The sequence below is a fragment of the Anoplophora glabripennis genome, unplaced genomic scaffold, assembly GCF_000390285.2.
Source record: "Anoplophora glabripennis isolate ALB-LARVAE unplaced genomic scaffold, Agla_2.0 scaffold57, whole genome shotgun sequence".
Lineage (NCBI taxonomy): Eukaryota > Metazoa > Arthropoda > Insecta > Coleoptera > Cerambycidae > Anoplophora > Anoplophora glabripennis.
In genome coordinates this window covers 722,815-743,518 of record NW_019416296.1, presented here as the reverse complement: position 1 = coordinate 743,518, position 20,704 = coordinate 722,815, and the positions used below count along the sequence as shown (strand labels likewise).

General features: G+C 31.7%; 1 protein-coding gene across 1 annotated transcript in view; it reads left to right on the top strand.

The window, feature by feature from the left end:
* Positions 1 to 20,704, top strand: part of LOC108917507 (inactive dipeptidyl peptidase 10) — a 123,529-nt gene that overhangs the window by 57,888 nt on the left and 44,937 nt on the right. Inside the window, exon 5 of the mRNA XM_018724137.1 lies at positions 3,613 to 3,994. Within this exon, the coding sequence (XP_018579653.1) occupies positions 3,613 to 3,994 (382 nt within the window). The remainder of the gene's footprint in view (positions 1 to 3,612; positions 3,995 to 20,704) is intronic.

The following is a 20,704-nucleotide window of genomic DNA, read 5'->3' as shown; positions in this document are numbered from 1 at the left end:
AACTTTAGTGTAAATCTAAACTTTGGTGTAATCTAGGTAGGTACTTATTGTTTTTGAGAAAGCAATACTTATGTTTTTTGCCTGTTTAAAATGCCAGCACGAGTAAAACAGCATTCATCCGTCCAGAGTACTTTGTTAATAAAGTTCTGCCTGCTGCACTTCGATTTAGGAACCAATTGCAAAATTCAAGACGATTGGGGAAATCAGCTGCTTCTAAAGCTTGAACTATTTGAAAATGTGTTATGTTAACTCCTCCTTTGCGGGAAAAATGCGGGAGATATGGAGGGTGGTAGATTTGAATAAATGCTTTAAATAGATAGGTAATGGTTTTGTAACCGTGTGTAGTGTATTTTGTATATTCGGGTATTTAGTGTGCCGACTTTTTTTATTTGATAAAATACGGTGTGCCTACCAATCTCTGCTTTATTTATTTTGTTTTAACGGAAGTTGACCTCGAGAAGTCAGGCTTCTTAAAACATTTTGCAAACAGTTAATACAATTATTAAAATTAGTTACATTAAAATGCAGCATTTTATTGGTTTCGTACATATGTATCCGTATACTAAAGCGGATTAATTAAATGTGAACCACAGTTATGATGTGAACTTGGCAACGCTGTTCGCTTCACCTGACGATTTGTTCATGACATTACGTTACAAAATTTTCGGAGCACTCGGGCATTTGGCAGGGCCGCCCTCTTAGCGGAAGTTATGGGTTGATTTCCTTCAATTTTAAAAGTCGAGTAAAAAAAAATGTTTTCCGATTTTCTGTATTTATTAAGCCTTCCGAATACGTGGTTAAAATTAATGACATTATGACTGAATCACCCTGTATATTCATTAAGAACGTACCAACATCCCGTACTGTGATGTGAGGTGTCATGTGATAATGCGATTCTTTATCGACTCCAGTAATGTTCAATATGTTGGGACTTTTTTAAAATAAGGTCTGTAGTTATTAATTTTTTTTTAACTTTTTGCGTCATATGCTCTAATAAAACAACAATTACCCTTAAAAAATAATTTCCAACTTAATAAACACCCTGCATTATACCTGCGAATGAAATCATCAAACAATTTTTTTGTGCGGTTGGAAAAAATTGTGCTTGTATGAAATTGAAACCGTTTGCGAATATCTGGGAAACGAAATAATTGGCTTACGGATTTCAGAACGGTAAATTAAAAATTAAATAAACGCTTCCGAGATTCCCTTTTTACGACCCGCAGCATGTATTACAACAGGAAATTATTTTTTATTACAAATTTCGGATCGGCAAAAAAATGTTTTGTGAAAGCAAAACTGGGTGGATTTTCTCCTTTAAAATTAACAATTCTTTTGGCGTAGATCGTAGAATAATTCTTAAAAATGTATGTATTATTTAGTGGTATTTTTTTATCAGTTTTTCTTCACTTTGACGTTTTTCATTATAATAATAATTCATAATAACATTTCATTATGAACATAAAATTTTATGAACAATGTTATAATTAGGAAAATATCTCAAATAAGTATTTCGAAACACGTAAATTAATAAAATTTGGACTGATGACTTACTAAATAGAGGTAAAAATCAATCAGTTAGTATACAGGGTGTTCCAGAATATGTGGGCAATCTCTTGGATCTATACAGGGAACGTTAAAATAAGATTACAAGTCTCTATAAATATTTTCCATTTTTTTAAATAACTTTTAAAACACTTTGTGTATTATTTTTCAATACGATGGACAACAGATAAGAGCGATGAAAACAATTTGGCTGATTTTACACCCGATAGGCACAAAAATAATATTTTAAAACCGATGAAATTTTCATTCTTTCTGTGCCTATCAAAAAATGCCACGTTTATTTACATTTGTTATTTCCTGTAAATTATTAAATTACACAAGTAAGTAAGGATTTTAAATGTTATTAAAAAAAATCGATTTTTCGAAGACACCGATTGTATTTCAAAGAAAAAATATGTCTGATCTTTTTGTAAAACCAGTTCTTTTTTCATCTAAAACATTCGCACAGGTGTTTAAATATAAAGTATTAGTTTCACAAAAATATACACATATGTTATAGGAATTTTTATAGAGATTTAAAGGAATTTTATATTTTAAATTCAATTCTAAGTACAAAGTAATTTTCGATAATTAAGTTGAGACAATTTAATTGTGTATTATACTATCCCTCAGAAAATTGAATATTTTACGCCAATTAATTTTTTTTGGATTTTTAATAATTACGATTGATTAAAAATTATATTTATTTATCTTTTTTAGTGAAATTAATATATATTTTTTTCGATTTATGCAACTGTTTCATACATTTATTTTAAACAAAAAAAAAAACAATATTTTGGAATAAAATGGTATGTAGAAATACAGTTAAAGATCAAATGATTGTGGAGATTTCTATTAAAATGTTTTTTTGGAATATTTCAAAAAGAAGGTTTTTTTGTTAAAAGAGGAAAAAAATTGTCTTACTGGGAAAACATACAGGATGTCCCACAATTAAGGACAAATTTTAATTTTTATTCCTTACGTAGAAATGAGCAAATCGGTTTATATACATAGATTCAATTAAAAAATCTATATTTTTAACATTTGAAGGACATGTAATATTCATATAATTTTTCAATGTAATACCTACGTTTAGTACATAAAAAATTTTGATATAATTCCGAATTTCGGTCAATCAGAGAGTAATTTCATAATAATATCTCTACTCCTCATTCTAACTACGAGAATTAGCCCAGAAGTCGGAGACTTGTGCGGGAGAGGAGGCGGCATATTTTTATTAAGCAGGCCGCATTTGCGCCTGTAATAATGTCTAAGATCTTTTTTAATATATTACGCATACCTGGTTAAAGTAACACTTTTAGGGAAAAAAATACTCTTTCAAATATTCGTATTTTCATCGGATTTGGAGTAATCTGCATGATACTATTATTTATTCTTCTGCGACAGGAACTAGAGGTTTTCAAAAGAATGTTTATTAGGTACTAGGTTATTGTATAAAAAAAATAAATCTTAACGAAGCCGAGTTACAAAACTAATAATAAATAAACGTAAATTAAACAGAAAAATATGTACTTAAACAAAGTTTAACATTGTTATAGCACGAATAAATAACAAAATAATAAAATTTTGAAAGTTACTTTAACAAAGATACAAACGAAATTAGTAATAATACTAATTTTCAAATGTAATTTACTAAAAATATACCTACGAAAATATTAAAATTTCACGAGAACAATTTTAAACAAACAATTTATATACCACAATACATTACATTTAACATTTAAATAATATACATAAATATTTCAACAAACGTCATAGATGCAGAAGTTATGCTTCACAAAATGGACAAACTCAAATGTAGAATTACTAGCACAGTTTTTGTAAGTATTGTCTTATAAAATTTTATGAAGCTATAATTAATTCTTGAATGTTTAAAATTGGTTTTATTTCAAAGACTTTGAAGGCCCATACCTCGTAAACGATGCTTTTCCAGATTATATAAACTACTTTGATTTTTTAAATTGTTTTAACATATTATACATTTTTTAACTAAACACAAATTTTATACACATCCAAATCCATTAATGGCATTATTTTATTCCTCAGGCTAAGAAAGCCACTATCACCAAACGAACTGGACGAGAACGCCCCTTACTTGCAGTACGCCACGTGGTCACCAGATGGCTCCGCAGTCGCGTTCGTATACAACAATGACATCTACTACAAACCCAAGGTGGAAAAGGATCTAGTGTGCAGGATAACTAGCACCGGCCAGCCTGGCATCGTGTACAACGGCGCTCCTGATTGGCTGTACGAGAACAAAATCCTGAAGACGTCCCACGCCGTTTGGTTCTCTCCGGATGGGCTGTATTTGCTTTACATAACCTTCAACGATACCAACGTGGGGGAGTACAAATATCCTTGGTACGATAGCAACAATTCCCAGCAAGCGACGTATCCGAAGATTAAGTCGTTTCGATATCCCAGGGTAAGTAGGTAACATAAATTATTTTGTTAATATCTTTGTTGTTTTCTTTTTTTTTCTAATATGCTATTTTACTAAATTCAAAACATCGTCACTCCACTATACAGTAATGTCACTGTTAATAAAAAACAGATTGACAGAAAATTGTTTATTTATATATTGGAAACATTGTTACATAATTATATTAGTACAATTATTTAAATTTGAAAAGTTAACAACACGAAATTTATTCAGTGCTACTTGTTCTTCCTAAAAACTATTATGATTCTCTATTTACATTCCGGAATGATCTTAAGGTGCCACTAGTTCTTGCTGATGGAATATATTTTTTTTAATTTTCAAGTTATTGACGATGCTTTCCTCGATATACCCTTCAGCCACACTAGCTGACTGCCATCCTCCATGTCTTTTAAATGTTTGAATATCAGCCTCACTGTCATCGAGGAAGGTGGCAGGCGTCCTCCTCAAGCAATGGCCAGTGTAACTTAATGTATCTGGGAGTTCTAAGTATCCTGCAACTCTTTGGGGAATTTTTGCAAAACTGTTTATGCCAACTGGGTGTACTGTTCACTTACCTGCTATAATTATAGTAAATCAAAAATCTATTCAGTTTTACTTGTTTGGGTCTCAATTATAAATACTGATAAATATGATAAATTTTATATCCGTTGCTACGGTAAATACATGTTTCTTTTTGGTTTTGGTATCATCGAGGGTATCATATAAATTTATAAGCAAAAGCAAATTAAAAATATGTGTATATATAAATAATGAAAGAGTTATAAAAAGAGAAAATTATACAAACAATTACACAGGCACACAAAAAAATATGTCCAGTGAATGAAAAACAAACAACATATTAATATAAATTTTGACAAACAAAAAGGGGAATTAAAACAAATAGAATTCATATATGAGAGCAATATTGGTGCGAGATCTAGCGTTTAGATTGGGAACGATAATAATTAACAACAGTCTAATCAATACTGTGGTTTACAATTTTATATAACAATATTAGGTAGAGATCTTTTAATATCTCATGAGCCGCGAAATGCGCGAAAGGCGTGGCATATCCCCATAATTCTTCTAATAAGCACGTTGTGGAAACATTAGACCACGTGCCTCATCACAACTAGAAATGAGCTAAGGCGCTCGGGCATCAATAAAGTCAACTGGCGAACGTTCGTTATATATATTTTTATTGTTTAAATTAAAATTATAAAGAATAGGGCATTTTATTATGATATTTGTAATCGGATCAAAGGCTTGTTTACGCTAGAGCTCGAGAGAGACTGTGAATAATAGGTGCAATGTTTTTAGGATGTAGAATAATTTAGGCGACGGTCGGAATTATGTTTCTGCGCATATGAAGGTCAAAGCTCATAAGATTTTAAAACATCTCTACAGGCATTATTTCTTCTCCTTAAGGCTATTCCTCTGAAATCAGTCTAAAAATAAGAATCTTGAGTTGGATTCTTAGACTTTTTCTATCTTCTGTAATTACATAATAATAAGGAAATCAAACTACAGAGGCACTCAAACTTCGGTCTAACAAAATTTCTCTATAAGATACGTAGAGTGGAAATATTATTGAAATTGTTACTATTATCCACAATAAAACTGAAATTTTCAAGCCCCTCATTTAGCAATATGTACAAAAAATATTAATTTTACATCAAATATAGCATATATACAGTGCTATTTTTTTTTAACCTGACATAGGCTAACTTTTTTATTTAAAATGATAGACTAGTACTTCCAAATACAAAGTTGTAGGAAATAATTAGATTAACAAAAATTGTGCTGTTTTAATGAAGCCATCATTATTGTACTGTCATTGTGTTATTTGACAGCTGTTCTATTTGAATGTGTATAAAAATAACGTTTTAATTCAGTTGCTAAGATGAACCAGTTCCACAATCAGTCTACAAGAGAAAGTTGAATTAACTTTTAATTCCACGCAAGACATCCCGATACGCCTCTTCCAAATCCGGAGTTTTTTAAAAATAACTTACAATTAGTAGAACTAAAAACAACTGGTAGTGTGTGCCCAAGGATATGCAAACGGCTGAAAATCGTATTCGCAACTTAATTATAGCGTTATTTTTATACATATTCAAATACAAAAGCTGTCAAATGCCACAATGACAGCACAGTAATGATGGTTCCTTTCAAATAACACAATTTTTGTTCAATATGCAAGGCCTACTATTGCTATGTTAGCTTCTTTTAGTTCCTGCCGACTGCAGATTATTTTCGTTGTTTTTGTTGATTGTTCTAAAACCGCTACTCCAATAAAGAAATGTGACATAACATTTTATATTTAGAATTTCTTGGTTTGGCAAATTATGTTAAAAATATACGGTGTTGCCATTTAAATTTAAAAGTATCCTTTTAGTAGCTACTGCAGAAATCTGGCAACACCGGAAAAAAATATTTGTAAATTTTGTTATTTATTACCTATTTAGTTATTTCCTACAACTTTGCACTTGGAAGTACTAGTCTATTAGTTCAACTAAGAAAGTTGGTCTATGTCAGGTTTTAAAAAAATACCACTGTATAGTTGCCACAATCATTCTCTTAACACATGGTCACCAGTGTGTAGAGACAGTGATATAGAGTTGACATTAGTGTAGATTTTCAAATCATCAGGAAACTGTGACATTAAAATTATTCACGATATAATTGACGAAAAGAACAATGGGCCAAATGTCGAATCCTGAAGCACATCTAACATTCAATGAAATATATTAGATTTGTATCCAATTGTAAAAATTGAAAGCGATGGGAAAGATATAATTATCTCGACTTCAAATAAAAAAAATAGTGAAATTAAAAATATTGTCCATGAGTGTAAATCACAATAAAACGAAATACATTTTTAGAATGTGAATTAATAACTTATGTTACCAACAATTTTGCAAGAAGGCTCAGAACTGTTACAGGGGTCCAAACAGCATTTACGCAAAAACTTTACTGTTTAGAATATAAACATTGGGGGTGGTTTACCACGGAAGAGTTTCATGCTTTGGCTATTTGTAACAGAGAACTCGCACCCGTATACATCTTATTTGAATTTTCCCTCTTTGTGTACATACGGTTTAATACTTAATTCCGTATCATCTATTAAGTAGGTCAGTAACAGCAAAGCGATCGATATTTCTATGCGATGATAGCTCTAACTTACCAATTCTTAACGGTTTAATAATTAATTCTCCAGTGTATTCCAATCTTTCAACCATTCAATCGTTCCATATTTTGAAGTGACCTCCAAGTTTTTCAATAACCAGAGAATTGTATTTAGGTACAATTTATAGAGGTATTGTTTATTTAAGAAAATATTTATATGATTTTTTATATGGATGTCGAAGTGATAGTGATACCTTCCCACTACCATATTGATATCTTACAGTTGTTTAAACGAATTCATTTATTGTTATTTATTTTTTACAATTATTCAGAACCATGGATACCAAGAACGACACTTCTTCATATGTGGCAGAACTGAAACTAAGAGATCAATATCAATAAAATTCAATAGAACTGCAATAAAAGTGAAACATTTTTTTGCACAAAATGGAGAACCTGAATAATATTGTAATTGTTTACAAGACATTCTTTCCCGCATTGTATATGCAATCCAATAATATATTCTTCTTGAGTATATAGTAAATATATTTGGTATACAGATGCATGTCAGGGGCTTTATTTCTTCATTTACAGGGTGTGCCATTTATCAGTCCCGCTGCCAATATCTCGGAAATTAAGAAATTGATTTTAGTTTCGAAAATTGTGGTTGTTAGATCCCTCGAATAGCTTCAAATTGTAGTTAGAATTGTTAGTTCAAATCTTTCTGTAGAGATGGCGTGGCGATATTAAACATTTTTTGTTCCCTAGAACGTGGAATAGTCCATCTGAAAGACCGTTAAATTTTGAGTAATTTTTGTAATATAATTTTTTTCCCTAAATTTACTTGTTTTCGAGATATGTCGACTTTAATATGCAAGGAATGTTATAACAGGAAAATCTATTATTTTATTTAAATCACACTGACAAAAATATTCTTTTAAAATATTGTTATAATGACTTTATTCACATCACATACTAACTAACAAACAATAAATTATAAAAATAACGAATGATCAACTACAGAAAAAAAGTACAATGGTAAATCTTATAAAGGTCAGAGACGAACCGTATTTTATCAAATTTTATTAAAAATTGCAGTCATAGGTGGCTCATGTCATTTGTTTAAAATAAAACAATGACAGATGACACATTAGTTTTCCAATAATTCCAGTTTTCTCAGTTTGCATCTTTCAGTTTAACTATACTACTCATACGATTTACCATTGTACATTTTTTTTTCTGTAGTTGATCATTTGTTTTGTTATAATTTATTATTTATTAGTTAGTATGTGGTATTAATAAAGTCATTATAACAATATTTTAAAAGAATATATTGTCTCGGTGTGATTTAGTTAAAATAATAGATTTTCCTGTTATATCATACATTGCATATTGAAGTCGACATATCTCGAAAACAAGTAAATGTAGGGAAAAACTTTATATTACAAAAATTACTCAAAATCTAACTATCTTTCAGATGGACAGTATTTCTACGTTCCAGGGAACGAAAAATTTTTTAGTAACGCCACGCCATCTATACAGAAATATTTGAACTAACAATTCTAACTACAATTTGAAGCTATTCGAGGGATCTAACAACCCCAATTTCCGAAACTAAAATAAATGTCTTCATTTCGGAGATATTGGCAGCGGGAGTGATAAATGGCACACCCTGTATATAAAAACACCAACTGACTTTTACATTCTACCTTTATAAAAAAAATTATAAAGAAATTATACGAACGCTACAGATACCATCAATACACATAGGTACTCCTTCATATCATATGCATATAATAATCTTAAAATCTTTTATACAGGGTGTTAATAAACTTATGTAAAAAATTTAAAGGGGGTGAAAAAGGGGCAAAAACTGAGTTAAATGATGTCCCAAACTTGTATTGGAAGTTTAAGGTCATAGAGAAAAATGTGTTTAAAACTGTTTTGGAACTGTTGAAATGCATGTAAGAGTACTTATAAAAAATTCTGTAACACTTTTTACGATTTTGTAGGTTTCTTATGAAGCCGGACTGTTTTCGTAATTCAATTTGTAATACATTGTTGTAGTGATTGCTGTGCTATTTTTCGAGAGTACATTTAATAGCTGTATTTCCAAGTTTTAAAGTCAATTGCCGAAAGTAATAAGTTATATACATACTTTTGGTGGAAAAAGGTTAAAAAAAATGTACGTATTCACAGCAAAAATGTACTACTAAAGCCTATACGAAAAAGGTAGTAAAATCGTGTTAGTAAAATAATTTTTTCATTAAGCTTGGCATATGATAGCTACTTACTTTAACAGTAATAAGAAAGACAAAACATTCTTATTGGTCTATTTCTCTCAGTAATTTAATTCTAAATATCAGTGTGAAATTATGTGTATACGGAAGAACATCAAATGAAATGCAATAAAATGAGGCTTGAACTTTCCGAATTTTTAAATCGTTTTTGTTTTCTGAATTAATCTGTAACAGTTGTAACTTTGAAAAAGTGACGTAATTCACTACAATTTATTAAACTTTGATCCGTGGGCGGATTGGAGGTGTTTTCCATATTATTCCGTTTCAATTGACGGGACCGAATCTGGTACTGATTGAAAGCCACCATTTAGCAGATGATTAACTACCGATTTATTCCGTCGCAGCGAGGCTAAAATAATGTTCGGTTCGGCGGTACACGAGAAAATATAAGAATGAATTCCATGGCAACACAACATTTATCATGCAAACTCGTATTATTCAGATTCGCAACCCACAAAATCCCTCAGTTCCAGGTCTTTTCAACTTTTTGGAATGTTTTTTGGACGCGGTCGTGATGTTACTTGTCAGTCGCAGAGGGAGGATGACCCCCGAAGTTGTTTGTAAAAATAAATCTGACCCAATTCGTGGGTAGTAAATTAGGCGTCGGCGAAAGTAAGGGAGAGCTTGCATTTCACTCAGAGATAATCAATCAGCACGGAAGCGGTTTTATTATTCTAGGTCGCATGAAACTGGCTTACATGGCATAACTAAGATGTATTCACTCTATTTCGTTTATTACCATCATCAACGTATGCTTTGCTTTGGGAGACAATTTCATCACGACTACACTTTGGAAATTGTCTATGTTTACTGAAATTCTACTTGCAATTAATAATGTACTTTAGTTGTAATTCACAACTAAACGTAACTTTGAATGGGACCATCTTTATACAAAGGCTAGTTTTGGTTTTTAAAAACNGCACACCCGCTATATAAAAACACCAACTGACTTTTACATTCTACCTTTATAAAAAAAATTATAAAGAAATTATACGAACGCTACAGATACCATCAATACACATAGGTACTCCTTCATATCATATGCATATAATAATCTTAAAATCTTTTATACAGGGTGTTAATAAACTTATGTAAAAAATTTAAAGGGGGTGAAAAAGGGGAGTTAACTGATGTCCCAAACTTGTATTGCAAGTTTAAGGTCATAGACAAAAATGTGTTTAAAACTGTTTTGGAACTGTTGAAATGCATGTAAGAGTACTTACAAAAAATTCTGTAACACATTTTACGAATTTGTAGGTTTCTTATGAAGCCGAACTGTTTTCGTAAGTCAGTTTGTAATACATTGTTGCAGTGATTGCTGTGCTATTTTTCGAGAGTACATTTAATAGCTGTATTTCCAAGTTTTAAAGTCAATTGCCGAAAGTAATAAGTTATATACATACTTTTGGTGGAAAAAGGTTAAAAAAAATGTACGTATTCACAGCAAAAATGTGCCCTCTTGTTCTACTAAAGCCTATACGAAAAAGGTAGTAAAATCGTGTTAGTAAAATAATTTTTTCATTAAGCTTGGCATATGATAGCTACTTACTTTAACAGTAATAAGAAAGACAAAACATTCTTATTGGTCTATTTCTCTCAGTAATTTAATTCTAAATATCAGTGTGAAATTATGTGTATACGGAAGAACATCAAATGAAATGCAATAAAATGAGGCTTGAACTTTCCGAATTTTTAAATCGTTTTTGTTTTCTGAATTAATCTGTAACAGTTGTAACTTTGAAAAAGTGACGTAATTCACTACAATTTATTAAACTTTGATCCGTGGGCGGATTGGAGGTGTTTTCCATATTATTCCGTTTCAATTGACGGGACCGAATCTGGTACTGATTGAAAGCCACCATTTAGCAGATGATTAACTACCGATTTATTCCGTCGCAGCGAGGCTAAAATAATGTTCGGTTCGGCGGTACACGAGAAAATATAAGAATGAATTCCATGGCAACACAACATTTATCATGCAAACTCGTATTATTCAGATTCGCAACCCACAAAATCCCTCAGTTCCAGGTCTTTTCAACTTTTTGGAATGTTTTTTGGACGCGGTCGTGATGTTACTTGTCAGTCGCAGAGGGAGGATGACCCCCGAAGTTGTTTGTAAAAATAAATCTGACCCAATTCGTGGGTAGTAAATTAGGCGTCGGCGAAAGTAAGGGAGAGCTTGCATTTCACTCAGAGATAATCAATCAGCACGGAAGCGGTTTTATTATTCTAGGTCGCATGAAACTGGCTTACATGGCATAACTAAGATGTATTCACTCTATTTCGTTTATTACCATCATCAACGTATGCTTTGCTTTGGGAGACAATTTCATCACGACTACACTTTGGAAATTGTCTATGTTTACTGAAATTCTACTTGCAATTAATAATGTACTTTAGTTGTAATTCACAACTAAACGTAACTTTGAATGGGACCATCATTATACAAAGGCTAGTTTTGGTTTTTAAAAACATACATACAGAACGCGACTAAAGTATGGAATAAATTCAGTGAAAACGAAACAAATTTTTTTTGGGAAAAATCCTCGAACAGGTCGATTTTTAATTTAAAAAATATATATTTTAGCATAAAAGGCGATTTTCAACCGTCATTTATTTTCGAGTAATGACGTCATCGACATTTTTTTTTAAATAGCAACCCCCTATTTTTTTCTTGATTCTGAAAGATCGTTTCGATTTTAATTTAGATACTTTCCAATATCAATGTTGTTGTGACATTCAAAGTAGTTCTAAGCATCGCATATATTGACCATAATGAAAAAGATTTTATACTTTTGCTTAATTCAGAAAAATATACCAATAGTACAGTTTCTGAAAAAGACATAATGTTACTCTCAGCCCAGTAATTAATAAATTTTTAATATGTTTGCTGATGTGTATTCTTCGATTCTTCTGGTAATAAATTACACTCTATTTGCTTTGCTGATTCAATAATTTCTGGCGGAGTTAATGTGAATTCTTCCATCTCAAATAATAAATATTATAGTTATTTTTATGGATTTAAATAAGAACAATACGGCGATTAATGTGTACTTAAGTTAATTATTTAATAAAGTTCGTCTCATAGCAACCACAAACGACCTGATGAAATTATTATTATTCCTGAAAGAAGCACCATACAATTTTAATAATATAAAATAAATAGCTTTGTTTGCTACTATGATAAAATTAAAATTAATCAACTAAAAAAATTATGAGTTTAGTAGATTTAATGCCTTGGCTGCTTTAATAGACTTGGCTGCGCCTCGTCTGTTATATACCAGCTGCGGTATTTTTACTGCCTAGATAAATAAATAACTATTATAAGATTTTAAACCCTACATACACTTCACACTTTACTCTTTCCTATATTAAATTAAACTTGACAAAACACAACGCTGCACTACACAGCTTTCAAACGGTGACATATTCGGTGCGGTCATTTCTGATTCGCCGAATTAACGCTTGTCTTTTATTTTTGGTCTGCTTAACGCTCTGCTGTCATATCACATCAGGTGCATCGANCTAACGATAATGACCCTGATATTCCTGATGACACCATATGGTTTCAGCAAGACGGTGCACCTTCGCACTATGTGCGCCCTGTTCGAGATTTTCTGGACAATTGTTTTCCTAGGAGGTGGATCGGCAGACGAGGACCGATAGAATGGCCCGCGAGATCCCCAGATCTTACACCTTTGGACTATTTCTTATTGTTTAAAGAAAAGCCAAAGAAATTTGTATGTTAAAGTGTGTATAAAATTTTTATTAAAATCTTAGCTGAGCGCTTTCGACTACATAGTCATCATCGGAGCTATTCCTAAAATATCAACAAGAGGTTGAAATGACATTATATAAAGCAAAAAATTTTTTCTTTTGCTTTATATAATGTAAAATCATTGCCACCTAAAATAATGATAGCCGGTATTCTACGTTTACAAAAATATTTTGTTTATAATTACCTTTGTACCTAAATACATAAGATCAAGGGCCTCCATTAGAAATTTTTTTATTTGTTCAATTTCTAAAACGCGCATTTTTTTAGAACGATATCCATCCGATTGTCGTTTCAAGAATGCTTTTAATTTAGATACTTTCCAATATCAATGTTGTTGTGACATTCAAAGTAGTTCTAAGCATCGCATATATTGACCATAATGAAAGAGATTTTATACTTTTGCTTAATTCAGAAAAATATACCAATAGTAGCCCAGTAATCAATAAATTGTTAATGTGTTTGCTGATGTGTCTTCTTTGATTCTTCTGGTAATAAATTACACTCTATTTGCTTTGCTGATTCAATAATTTCTGGCGGAGTTAATGTGAATTCTTCCATCTCAAATAATAAATAGTTATAGTTATTCTCATGGATTTAAATAAGAAAAATACAGCGTTTAATGTGTACTTAAGTTAATTACTTAATAAAGTTCGTCTCATAGCAACCACTAACAACCTGATGAAATTATTATTATTCATGAAAGAAGCACCATACAATTTTAATAATATAAAATAAATAGCTTTGTTATGCTATGATAAAATTAAAATTAATCAACTAAAAAAATTATGTGTTTGGAAGATTTAATGCCTTGGCTGCTTTAATAGACTCGGCTGCGCCTCGTCTGTTATATACCAGCTGCGGTATTTTTACTGCCTAATTAAACAAATAACTATTATAAGATTTTAAACCCTACATACACTTCACACTTTACTCTTTCTTATATTAAATTAAACTTGACAAAACACAACGCTGCACTACACAGCTTTCAAACGGTGACATATTCGGTGCGGTCATTTCTGATTCGCCGAATTAACGCTTGTCTTTTATTTTTGGTCCGCTTAACGCTCTGCTGTCATATCACATCAGGTGCATCGATATTATGTAGTTCAACTAAACCAAGTCAGTGTAGAAGATCATTGATACTGAGATTGACAAACTAAACACATTGCTTTAAAACAATAGCGATAAATACGTTTTATTAGAAATTTGAAATGGATATAAAACATATTTCAATTCCATCGATTTAGTTAGTAAGAATTTTTGTTTACTTTTATTAAGTACAATTTGTAAAACAGCAAAAATAATTATTTCAAGATATAAACTAGCTTTACTTACAATTAGTACTTAGTTTTACAAAAATTTAACATATATTGAAAAAAAACTATATTCTATATTAAGATAATTTTAAATCAACATAACCTTACCTTACCATTAAGACGATTATTTTAAACGGGTTGTATTACAATTTTTATTGATTGATTGATTTATTTATTTAGTTTATTGAAAGCTAATTTGTCACATTTAAAATTAAACTAGAAAAACGATTAATCCTCACCAACTTCACTATGTGCGTATATTTCACTACAGTCAAATAATAATCCATGAGCTATCTTATAAACAAGAATTGTAGATTTGAAATGCCTTTTACGACATCTGCCGGAATCTGCCGTACTTGAAAATAGCCAAATGCCACAACATTTATTTTCACAACCGAACTAAGTATCATATATATTGTTGTAATCCATCATACTTGAAAATAGCTAAATGTCGTAACATATAAGAGAGTGTCATTATTCACTAACCCATAAATATTTCGGTTAAGTGTTAAGTGTTTAGAATATTTTTTCTTTGTAGAATTCATGAGAATTGAGAACATACGTAAAATATAAAAAATACGCTTTTAAAGTAAGTGGAAAAAATATAGGTTGCAACAGGATACTGACAATTTATAAGTGTGCAATTCAAATCTCTCGGGTGCTAAGATATCTCGTATTGATTTTACGTCTTTAAGAAGAAAGTACACGGCGATCAAGTTGAGTCGGATAGCCTAGACTTATTATTGAGAATCAAAACCAAGCACAACGTTATAAAAATTGTAGCAAATTTACTCGAAAAGTAAGTAAATAAAAAATTCGAACACTACATATACGAAATCTGTTCAGAATATAACAGATTTTTTTTAATTACGCGCTATTGAAGATATTTAGTGATATGCTATTGGCAGCATTGCATTGCACATAACCTCTTCTGTAACCATATGTTCTTGGACTGTTGATGTCTCATTTAATTTTCGTGAGTCTGTATTTCGCTTCTCTTCGTAGCGTTGTTTACGGTGGTTGTCATAGCAACGAGGTGGCCAACACGTGAGTAAACTACGACGTGGGAGAACGAGTGACGCGGAAATTGAAGCAGCATCGTCATCGCCCATTACAGTTTATACGAACGATACGTCGCACAGTGGTCGGAAATCCGAAAAAGCTGGACAAAAGTCCAAAAAGACTTGCATCATCACCAAAAGTGGGGAATTATGTTTTTTCAGGTCGCTAAAGCCGAATTTGCAGTCAAAAATCTCAAATTCAAGATGGCTGATACAAAATGGCCGATATATCACGTTAATTTATGGAATCTAATTGAAATTTCGAGTGCCTCTGGTATTGAGGTCGCGTAAAACGTATGTAAGGTCGGAGTTTGAGGTTTTTGAGGTAATTAATTATTACTAATAAAGTACGAAAGGTAAATATCTGCGATATAAGGCATGTATGTATTTGGAATGAATTCGTCATTTCGAACGAAATAATTTCTAAATACTATTGAAGCTTATTCTTGTTATAAAGCTTATTCTAATTATTTAGCTAATTCTAATACACATGAGTCATTCGCATCGTCATCACCTGTCACATAACCGTCAGAGCATGAAAATATTATCCATAGCTTCGGTTGAAAAGCTTTTCTCATTTTCATCTATCTTGCACCTTTTTAAAAAAGGTTGATCTAAATTGATGATTTGCGTTTCTAAATTCTCTTGGAATTTTCCTTTCAAAAATCGAAAAATTTATTTTTTCATTCACGTAATTTTACTGGTGCCTGATCCTGTCGAAAATGATAAATTATGAATTAAAAGATCATAGATAATAAGTTCATCTATAATTTTCTCCATTTTATTTTCGTATTCTTCTCAGCAAATCCCTTCATTTGATACCCATATTATGGGGGTGCACAAAAAATAACTGGTTCGCCATCTTTGGGAGTCCGCCATATTGGATTTAAAATGACGTAACTTAGCTAACCATGCATTGTCATCCAAACTAAACGTGTATGCAAAATTTCAGCTCAATCGGTTGGGGAAACTGTTTTAAAATTCAGTTGCAAAATGTTACCCATACTAACAAAGCAACTTAAATAAAAGCTTGTAAAAATATGATAAATGGCACACGAAAAAGGTGCATGTTCATAAAAAAAAAAACAATTTGAATTAGAAACGCTCGTTTGGAACGCGAAGAGACACTAAAACACTAGCTATTGTATAACTAAGGCCTCTTACAATAGTAAGTCGGCCGTACATGGAGGCACAAAAAATGACTCAGAACCCCAATCCGGAAAAATCCGGTGGTTTTCTCTTTTAATATATGAAATTGACACTCCTGTCCGCATTTTCCAACTTTCAATAGTGCAGGATCTCTTGGGATCACAACTATTTCGATAATTTACGATTGATGTGATTTGAAATCGATGGAAATTGCAAGACGTTTTTGTTAAAACAATAATAAAAACATGTAACTTTCGAAAAATGAGGTTCTAAATGAGCAAATGTATTCTACTTAACTCCAGGAACACCCTCTCTATTACACACAACGATTCGTACTCTAGTAAAAATTTGCACGTATTTTCAGTTCACTGCTTTTCGAGGGGTCAGTGGCAAGTGAAATATGGCTAATGTGTCGCAGCATACTTCCGATAGTTGCTGTGGTCTATACACATGGGCCAGCTCTCTGTCACTTTAAAGAACTACGCAATGACTACTTCTCTAGCATATTCTGAAGTATTAACGCAAACCAACGACTTTGACCAGCTTCAATAATTGTAGAAATGTTTCCTAGTATGATCCAGTATGTATCTTATTGGAAACGCCATTTTCCAAATGGAAAATTAATTTTTTAAATTGCGAGAGGCCTGTGCTTTCTTTCGATGTGGAAAAAAGGGGGAAGTCAAAAGGCATAGTGTACATTCGGAAGTATCGGAATGAATGGTATTCGGAGTATAAGTGGTTGTGTGGAATTATGTATTTAAAAAAAACTTTTTTTATATGCCGTGTTTAATTGTGGGTGCAAAGTCGGGCGTGTGGAATAAGGAGGGATTTAACAATTTTGGAAACGTCACGCGAGGCTGTTGTAATCACGAAGCTCCTTTGGGACATATACGGTGAGCGTTAATGTTCGCAGAAGTCCACGAGCCGTAGGTACTAATATTTCTATTTTTTATAAAATCTAAATGAAAATCAGGTTTTCGGTACTATTGCAAATGCAACTAAAAATTTCCAGATTCATTTAAAGCCGTTTGACCTTGAAAATTTGATTTTTTTTCCTTTTTAGTCAATTAATGAATATGCTTCACACATTCTCAATGTCACGAGCTGCCACTGTCCAATGTCAAAGTGATGCTCACTGTTTTTTAATGGAATTGTGCATAATATAATAAAATACAAATATCATCATATTCCAATCAGTACTGAGATAATATTATTGCAATATGTCGTGCGACTTTTATATGTTTCTAAAGTATATATAGAACTCCATTTGTCAGAAATAGAACACGCGTTCTTCCTGCATATCCAAAGAAATGTAGGTAAAAAGATATAAGGTCATAACACTTTAGTGCATATATTTAGAATAAGTTCTGTCATGGGTTTAAAAATAAGAATTTTATTTTATTCATCTCTACAAAAAAATTGTAAATATAAACATTTTTGGCGTACTGAAAAAGAAATGCATTATACTAAACAAAGCACACTAGGGCAACTTTGCTACAAGGCTGTGGTAAACATTTCCGCCGTTTCCATTCACAATATACAGAGTGTTCNAAGTTGAATCGAACAGCCTAGACTTATTATTGAGATTCAAAACCAAGCACAACGTTATAAAAATTGGAGCAAATATTCGAAAGGTAAGTAAATAAAAAATTCGAATATTATACGAGATCTGTTCCGAAGTTAACAGATTTTTTTTAATTACGCGCTATTGGAGATATTTAGTGATATGCGGTTGGCAGCATGGCGTTGCGCATAACCTCCTCTGTAACCTTCATGTTCTTGGATTGTTGATGTTTCATTTAGTTTTCGTGAGATTTTCGTGAGTATGTATTCCTTTTCTCTTCGTAGCGTTGTTTACGGCGGTTGTGATGGCAACGAGGCGGCCAATACGTGAGTAAACTACGACGTGGAGAACGAGTGACGCGGAAATTGAAGCAGCATCGTCATCGCCCATCACAGTTTATACGATACGTCGCCCAGTGCACAATTATAACTGTTCTTTGTTAATATTTTTGTTGTGTATCAATAATTGTAGAAATGATTCCTATGTATGATCCAGTATGTATCTTATTGGAAACGACATTTTCCAAATGGAAAATTGAGGACAAAAATAATTTTTTAAATTGCGAGAGGACTGTGCTTTCTCTCGATGTGGAAAAAAGGGGGAAGTCAAAAGACAAAGTGTACATTCGGAAGTATCGGAATGAATGGTATTCGGAGTATAAGTGGTTGTGTGGAAGTATGTACTTAAGTAAGTAGTAAGTCGGGCGTGTGGAATAAGGAGGGATTTAACAATTTTGGAAACGTCACGCGAGGCTGTTGTAACCACGAAGCTCCTTTGGGACATATACGGTGTGTGTTAATGTTCGCAGAAGTCCACAAGCCGTATTAATATTTCAATTTTTTATAAAATCTAAATGAAAATCTTTCTCGCGAACATCAGGTTTTCGGTACTATTGCAAATGCAACTAAAAATTTCCAGATTCATTTAAAGCCGTTTGACCTTGAAAATTTGAATTTTTTTTCTTTTTAGTCAATGAATATGCTTCACACATTCTCAATGTCACGAGCCGCCACTGTCCAATGTCAAAGTGATGCTCACTGTCTCTTAATGGAATTGTGCATAATATAATAAAATACAAATATCATCATATTCCAATCAGTACTGAGATAATATGATTGCAATATGTCGTGCGACTTTTATATGTTTCTAAAGTATATATAGAACTCCATTTGTCAGAAATAGAACACGCGTTCTTCCTGCATATCCAAAGAAATGTAGGTAAAAAGATATAAGGTCATAACACTTTAGTGCATATATTTAGAATAAGTTCTGTCATGGGTTTAAAAATAAGAATTTTATTTTATTCATCTCTACAAAAAAATTGTAAATATAAACTTCTTTAGCGTACTGAAAAAAAAAGGATTATACTAAACAAAGCACACTAGGGCAACTTTGCTACAAGGCTGTGGTAAACATTTCCGCCGTTTCCATTCACAATATACAGAGTGTTCCCTTTTTAAATGCACTAACTTTAATAGTTAATAGTTCATTTTGAACAAAAAAGTTCATGTGAGCATCCTATATCTCGGTTAGGCAGTGATTTTTGTTCACATGAACTTTTTTCTTCAAAAACAAATTATCTGTCAACTATTAAAGTTAATATGTTTCAACACCCTGTGTGTCTACTTTTATTTATGTACAATGTAAATAAATTTGAAAGAATAAACTATACGGCTTTTGACACCATCTTATCACGGATTTATACACAAAAACTTTGAGATCGTGTAGAAGAAAACACTGTATAGTTTTGGTACAAATTTCACACCTAGGTTTTTGGGTGGTTCTGATGCATAACGCATTATCAGATTTTAAATTAAAAAAACGCCAAGTTTTTATATAGATATTCTGGGGTAAAAAGCAAATCATAGCAGGCCTTGGATCGCCATCTTAAAAGCCGTGGAAGGAAAAGAAGAAGCGCTTTTCGATGCTATTTGAATTAAAACAAATTGTTGAATTATCTTAAAGAATAAAGTTTTTACGTATTTGTACATAAATAAAAGTAGACACTGTATATAAATTGTAGAATTCAATAGAATACCTAATATTATTAAATTTTACTGCAATAAAAGTAATACATATTTTGTGGAATTATATGAAAATATTTTTTATACAATGACAATTGTCACACTTTTTTACACAAAATGGAGGATTATTATAATATGATAATTTTTTATAAGGCATACTTTTCGTGCATTAACAAAATTTCCCAGTAGATCCTGAAAATATAACACGTAACAATTTGTGACTATAAATTACCATATTAAGTACCTATTACATTTTAACACTGAAATGATGAAGAAATGAATACTGAATACTTACCTGTTCTGATTTACATCAAAAGCCAATCTCACTTGGCGCGTGAAATATATTAAGTGGGTTCGTGTCAAATTTATGCCACATAATTGCACAATAATTC